Source organism: Sparus aurata, chromosome 12 (assembly GCF_900880675.1).
Source record: "Sparus aurata chromosome 12, fSpaAur1.1, whole genome shotgun sequence".
NCBI lineage: Eukaryota > Metazoa > Chordata > Actinopteri > Spariformes > Sparidae > Sparus > Sparus aurata.
Window position 1 is genome coordinate 30,014,680 of NC_044198.1, and position 6,942 is coordinate 30,021,621.

The window sequence follows — 6,942 nt, forward strand, 5'->3', positions numbered from 1 at the left end:
CCCAACCCTGCAATGCATTAAATACAAGAACACATGCTGATTCAGAAATACAGCATCAATGATTTGACTTGACTTACTGAACCAATGACAAAGAACTCTGTGTGCAACTTTAAAATGACTTTAGATTATTTCAGATGTGTTTATGGATTTAAGACCCCTGATTTCATCCTCGTGTCTCTCCGTAGACTCGTCGTCATTCCGGGACCTCCTCCTGTCATCACCTGAGAGCGACCTGTTCCACGTCGTGATCTACCTGGCACCAGGTGACTATCACTGTTTCCATTCGCCCACAGACTGGAGGGTGGAGCTTCGACGTCACTTCCCAGGTGAGAGTCTGTTCAGCTGTTCACCTGTTGATTTTTGACGTCCACCTGTTCCTCATCCCTCTCTCTCTCTACTCATTAGGCGTGTTAATGTCTGTTAACCCGGGCGTGGCTCGTTTGGTTAAAGAGCTCTTCTGCCTTAATGAGCGTGTAGCGCTCACCGGCCAATGGCAGCATGGCTTCTTCTCGTTAACGGCGGTTGGAGCAACAAACGTCGGCTCCATTAGGGTTTACTTTGACCAGGTGAGGAGGACTTGAGTTTGAACCTTATAGAGTTTTGGTCCTTGTCACTTCCTGAGGTTTTTGAGTTGATGCTAATATTCACAGAGACACTGATTTTAGGATATTATGATTCAGAGGGGAAATTATTGTAAATGTATTTATTATTTTTTTAAATGTTGTGTTAGATAAATCATTGTAGATTATTTGTAAATCTTTATGAAATGTTTGAGGAGATTTTTAACATTACAACCCCACTTGGAGGAAACGTTCATTCAATTGTTTAATTTTGATGAAAAAAAGCAGATCACATCACATTACACAACATGTCAACCTTCTGGCTTCAAGAAAATTTAAAAACATAAAGAATGAAAATTGTTTTATTCAGTTACATCACATGTTGCTTTTTTTAGATCAAGCAGAGGAAAAAATTATGGAATAATTCAATTCTGAGTAAAATATAATGGAGCTGGGATTTTCAGCTCTAAAACAAACGACTGCATCAGATTGAATCGGCTCATTAGTGTGCAGGTAGAACTGAGACCATCTGATAGACACGCCCTCCATACGCACAGCTGGCTTATCCATTCACACTGGTTCAGTTTGCCAATACTTCGCCTCTGATACTGTCAGACAGGTATCATATACAGAAGTTATTGAAATGTTACATAAATAAAATGTTTAATAAAAAAAACAAAAAACTAGGTTTGTATCGAACCATGGGTCAAAAATTGTGATACAAACCGAATCGTGAGTTTGGTGTATCTGCACAGCCCTATTAATGAATATTTGAATAAATAATGAATTGATTGATTTAAAGGCTTCCTTTGCTTGTTTATGATTCTCAGGAGCTTCAGACGAACGCTCCTCGCTACAGGAAAGGCTCCTTCTATGACCGCAGCTATGTTGTCGACGGCGACCAGGTGTTGACAGGGACAGGTGAAGGGGGCCTGGTCTCCATTGACGGAGGGGGTGTGGCCCTACAGAAGGGCGCAGCATTAGGGGAGTTTAACCTCGGCTCCACCATCGTTCTTCTGTTCGAAGCTCCAAAAGACTTCAGCTTCAACCTGCAGCCAGGACAGCGAATCAGAGTAGGAGAGGGTCTTGGCTGCCCCTGATTGGATGAGCTGCGGACTGAGGGGGAGGGGCCTGATGATGGGAACCGCTGGAGACTAATCAAAGACAGATTTTAAGGTTAATGGCATTGTGGGTAACTTTCTCAGTATGTTTTTATGACAAGGACTCAAACTTCCAGAATGCCTTGTGCCTCATGAAGGGCAATATGCCAAACTCTCTCTTTTTCTATCCTGTCTCTCTGTCGATCGCCCAGAAACTGAACCAACAAAATAAAATATTCCTTAAAAATCCACACAAACAAACATTCAGACAACATTTAACAAACCAACGTCTGTTTCTGTTAACGTTCTGTTGACGTTCTGTTAACGTCCAGACAATCCGTCCACTCAAAGTCTAAATGCTGAAGCTTTACTGTACAGTCAGAGCTGATGGCATCAGCAGCTGATTGGTGGAGAGCGTACAAGATGCCTGTGATTGGTCGTAGTTTTGATGTTGCTGAATGAACAGACAGATGACGGCTGGATGCTGACTGTGTTTGATATTTTGTAAAATATGTCATAAATAAATCTTTCTCTGTAAGCAGCTCTGTCTTCATTACACTCAGAACATTATTAGGACAGTTTAGACGGAACAACACTGTGATGCTTCTGGTCTTCACACAGGGAAGTTTGATAATCACCTCTGATGTCATCGATGACATTATCATTGATGTCATCAATGACATCAGCGCATGTTATGATATCACAAGTCAGACACACTTCAACTATATTTCTTCATCTCTGTTTAGTTTTATTTATTGTGTTCAGTAGAGGGCAGACCTGCTGACTCATTGGTCACTTCTAGCCCCGCCCCTGGCAGCAGAACCAGCAGCACAGCCAATAGGATGGCAACGGGCAACAATTGCCATAGCGATGGAAACGCGGCTCAGCCAGTCCTCCGTGTGACCAGCCGTCATCGGTGACCTCCTTCCCCAGCCACAGCTTCCCGTCCCGGGACGTGTCTCCGGCCAGTGCCCCTTCCCTCCGGCTGGAGCTCCAAGAGGTCAGGGAGCAGGAGGAGGTGCAGGTCTGCTGGGCCTTCACTCCCAGGAAGGAGGCCAAATCCAGGTCTAGACCTGCTGCTCCTCCTTTGGGCCGAGGAGTGTTCTGTCGACACTGAGGACACGGGATCCACACCTGAGGGGGGAGGAGGAGGAGCTGAGGTTTAATCAACTCCCACAGTTTACACATGGTTAACATGTTCAGGTGAGTGTTGATGATGTCATCAGTCACCTGCTCATTGATGACCGTGTCCAGTCTCTTCAGACATGCCTGACAGAAGGCATGGCCACAGTGCAGTCGCCGCGGCAACCGCGTCGCCAGGTCGTAGCTGCCAAAGCACACAATACACGCCAGGTCCTGCCTCCTCAGTGACATCACCGTCTCCACGGCAACAGAGGAGGGGGGAGGGGGGAGGGGCTGACAGCTCACTTCCTCCTCATCCTCCTCTTCAACTTCTTCTTCTACTTCTTCTTCTTCTTCGTTTCTGTCGTCTGACATTTTCTCCTGTACAGCGAAGAAGAAATCATTCAGATTCACTCAGAGGAAAATGTGACATGAATATGATTAATATGAATTAAATATCATTGATCCATCTCTAATATAATATAAGCAAAATATAAATATATCACTAATATATATTTGAATATAAATCGACTCCACTGTTGGAGGCTGATGAGTAAATAGCTTCATGTTGTAAATAATATCCTGTTTACAAACAAACAGACCATAATGCAGTGCTTAGACATTACCACGGTAACGTGTTGTCAGGGTCAGAGTGATAGAGTTAACAGTTTCCCTCTATGGCGCTGGTCAGGCTCTCATTCAGCTCCACCCTCTCTTCCTAATATGGTAAATTCTGGCTCCAAAACTAATCAGTAACTTTTAACAGTAACTTTTCCAGTGAGTAATCTGTACTGAACTCTGTCTGTCACTGTCTCGACTGTGATTGGTCAGAAACGGGAGCTCACCTGTATGAACATTCCTGAACCTTCACATCATGTCTCCTCTTCCTCCCTTTTGGTCCCTCTTCTTCCTCTTGTTTGTTGTAACCGAGATGTTTCTTCTTCTTCTTCTTCTTGTTTTCTTCTTCTGTCTTCCTCTCTCCACCTGTTAGTTTCTTCCTCCTCTCCACCTGTTTACTTTTTTCATTTATTATCTCTGTATTTCTCTGTTTCTTCTTCTTTGGTTTTTCTTCCCTCTGTTCTTTCTGTTTATTCTCTCCTTTTCTTGTCTTTCATATGTTTGTTTTGATCTTTTCTGTCTGTCCTCTCTCTCTTGTTCCCTCTTTTTGTCTTGTTTGTTCGTTGTCGTCGTTCATCCTCTGCTTCAGAGAGAGACAGAGAGAGAGAGAGAGAGAGACAGAGAGAGAGAGAGAGAGAGAGACAGAGAGAGAGAGAGAGAGGCCTCCATCAATAATTCAGCCTCGCTCGGCCACGGCAGAAACTGACTGACCATCACTGACGTGAGTAACGTGAATCTTTTCATCATATTTAATCACACTTGAAATTAAAATAAAAAAACATTTAAAAATAGTTTTCATAAAAATGTACAATAAAGAGTTTGAATATAAACATGAATATAGTGATCAATTAACAGAACATCAATAACTAATAGTACATTAATATAACAATCATATTCAGACATCATCATGATGAACAGATCAATCTGTAACCTGATCAGCCAATAGAAAGTGGAGCCGCTCTCAGGTTTCCATTGGCTGCTGGTGTCCACCTATCAGGTTACAGCTCAGTGTGGACTGACAGAGGTCGCCTAGCAACAGACACACAGAGTGTGTGTGTGTGTGTGTGTGTGTGTGTGTGTGTGTGTGTGTGTGTGTGTGTGTGTGACGGTTGGTCAGCGGTCAGCATGTCGCTCCTCTGCAGGGAGATGAAGATAAAACACAAAGTGATGAGAGCAGCCAAACTTCTCACCTGAACACCACCTTTCCTCCTCCTACAGGTGGCGCAAGCACAACATCTCACTGAAGACAGCATCACATCTTTACCGAACATCCAATCAGTTTGCAGAGTTTTTATCAGAACTCACACTGAGTTTTCACTTGCTGTTTGTCACAATGATGTCACAGTGATGTCATAAACTAAAAATAAAAAAAGTTTCTATTCTATTCTATTAGCAAAACCGGCAGTTTTACTGTGTTTTACTTTTCACAGTACTGAGATCAGGTTTACAGATCAGACTGGGATCATTACGCTTGTTTTTAGCTTTGGACAGTAGCCAGACTGCCAACTGTGGCCAGGCTGCTAACTTTAGCCAGACTGCTAACTGTAGCCATGCTGCTAACTTTAGCCAGACTTCTAACTGTAGCCATGCTGCTAACTGTAGCCAGACTGCTAACTGTAGCCATGCTGCTAACTGTAGCCAGACTGCCAACTGTGGCCAGACTTCTAACTGTAGCCAGGCTGCCAACTGTGGCCAGACTTCTAACTGTAGCCAGGCTGCCAACTGTGGCCAGGCTACTAACTTTAGCCAGATTGCTAACTGTAGCCAGACTTCTAACTGTAGCCAGACTGCTAACTGTAGCCAGACTTCTAACTGTAGCCATGCTGTAGCCATGCTGCTAACTGTAGCCAGACTTCTAACTTTAGCCATGCTGCTAACTGTAGCCATGCTGCTAACTGTAGCCAGACTTCTAACTTCTAACTGACTTTTGACGCACGGCGTGCACACACACCTTTGATAGCTAGATAGATAGATTTAACTGCACCAGAACATGGACATATCAATGCACAACCCCAATGCATGAAACAAATTCATAAATCATCAGCCAGCCGCTCCATAATAAAACCATCATTCTTTATCCATGTCTACCTCTTCATCCTCCTCTTGCTCATTTCCCCTGGCTAGTATTCCTCACCGTCCTGTCTTTCTCCCTGGTGTGCTGGCTCAGCTGTGTTGCTAACATTAGTGCTAGCAGTATTAGCGCTAGTGTTAGCTGAAGCTGCACTTGATTTTAAAAACAAATCAGTCAGTTTGCAGCATTTTTCAGCCAACAGCGCTCTCTTAGATTTCTCTCTCTTTTCCTCCAGTCCCCCCTTGTGTCGCTTGATGCCTCGGTTCATTGTTTTTGCTAGCTTTATCGGAGTTAGCTTCTAACTTCCAATCTCCAACTTCCAACAACCACGCAGATGCGGTCTACTTGATTCAGTCTTGAAATTCCCAGAAGGCATTGCTTCATTTCAACTTTTGCAAACAAATAATCAAATAAAACATTGCAGGTAGATTTGTTTTATTTCAAATCATGCACATATTTGAAAATCTGAATAAGACATTTCGCTACAAAACAATGCAGACTGATGTAAAAGTTTGTGACTGTAGAGGGTCACCATGACTGTGATACAGAGACTCGTATGTGGCATATAAATACTGATCAGATTGCTACTGTAATTGGTGTGAGCCAATTGGAGAAATTTGGTTGTCATTTAGCATAAGAACAGTATTGACCCTTGAAAGGGGGCAGACAGATATGATCCTGAGGCCGTATGTCTGCGCCTTTTATGCCGCTCTCTGATTAGTCGACCAGTCCAAACGGCCCACGAGGGCTCCGGCATCTGCTGCAATTCCAGATTACCAGTCCGTCACTGCTGGCGGGCACGGGCGGCTGCCAGCTGGCATCCAATTTAAAGACGCATTGTGGCCACCTACCGGTCTGGAGTGTGAAACAGTAGATTAACATGAAAAAAAACAAAAAACTGACGATGACTGCGTGGCGGCCGTCCTGGAGTACCGGCCGTTCTGTGATTCTCCAGAACACACAGATGGCCAGTCCACCCCTGATTGTAGCCATGCTGCTAACTGTAGCCAGGCTGCTAACTGTAGCCAGGCTGCCAACTGTAGCCAGGCTGATAACTGCAGCCAGGCAGCTAACTGTTGTCAGACTGCTTACTGTTGCCCCACTGCTAAATGTAGCCAGACTTCTAACTGTAGCCAGGCTGCCAACTGTAGCCAGACTTCTAACTGTAGCCAGGCTGCCAACTGTAGCCAGACTTCTAACTGTAGCCAGGCTGCCAACTGTAGCCAGACTGATAACTGCAGCCAGGCAGCTAACTGTTGTCAGACTGCTTACTGTTGCCCCACTGCTAAATGTAGCCAGACTGATAACTGTAGCCAGGCTGCCAACTGTAGCCAGACTGATAACTGTAGCCAGACTTCTAACTGTAGCCATGCTGTCAACTGTAGCCAGGCTGCCAACTGTAGCCAGGCTGCCAACTGTAGCCAGACTTCTAACTGTAGCCATGCTGTCAACTGTAGCCAGGCTGCCAACT

The 6,942-nt window shown here is 44.5% G+C and overlaps 2 protein-coding genes across 2 annotated transcripts; one reads left to right on the plus strand and one right to left on the minus strand.

Annotated features, from left to right (window-relative positions):
• The first annotated feature begins 127 nt into the window (after positions 1-127).
• pisd (phosphatidylserine decarboxylase) lies at positions 128-2,198 on the plus strand. Its single transcript, XM_030434689.1, has 3 exons — positions 128-326; positions 406-566; positions 1,391-2,198. Exons 1-3 carry the CDS (start codon positions 143-145, stop codon positions 1,658-1,660), a joined length of 615 nt encoding a protein of 204 aa, XP_030290549.1. The 5' UTR covers positions 128-142; the 3' UTR covers positions 1,661-2,198.
• Positions 2,199-2,387: 189 nt separating this feature from the next.
• rnf224 (ring finger protein 224) lies at positions 2,388-3,777 on the minus strand. The gene is made up of 3 exons (XM_030434688.1): positions 3,628-3,777; positions 2,891-3,163; positions 2,388-2,794 (listed from the first exon to the last, which is right to left on the minus strand). Exons 1-3 carry the CDS (start codon positions 3,637-3,639, stop codon positions 2,459-2,461), a joined length of 621 nt encoding a protein of 206 aa, XP_030290548.1. The 5' UTR covers positions 3,640-3,777; the 3' UTR covers positions 2,388-2,458.
• Between the last annotated feature and the right edge of the window lie 3,165 nt (positions 3,778-6,942).

What these genes read in the sequence shown, in the direction of transcription:
- pisd (XM_030434689.1), top strand. Translation starts at nt 143, where the DNA reads ATGGATTTAAGACCCCTGATTTCATCCTCGTGTCTCTCCGTAGACTCG. An exon ending in GCTTCGACGTCACTTCCCAG is followed by an intron (nt 327 to 405) that starts GTGAGAGTCTGT and finishes TCTACTCATTAG; the next exon opens with GCGTGTTAATGTCTGTTAAC. An exon ending in TTAGGGTTTACTTTGACCAG is followed by an intron (nt 567 to 1,390) that starts GTGAGGAGGACT and finishes TATGATTCTCAG; the next exon opens with GAGCTTCAGACGAACGCTCC.
- rnf224 (XM_030434688.1), bottom strand. An exon ending in ACACGGTCATCAATGAGCAG is followed by an intron (nt 2,795 to 2,890) that starts GTGACTGATGAC and finishes CTCCCCCCTCAG; the next exon opens with GTGTGGATCCCGTGTCCTCA.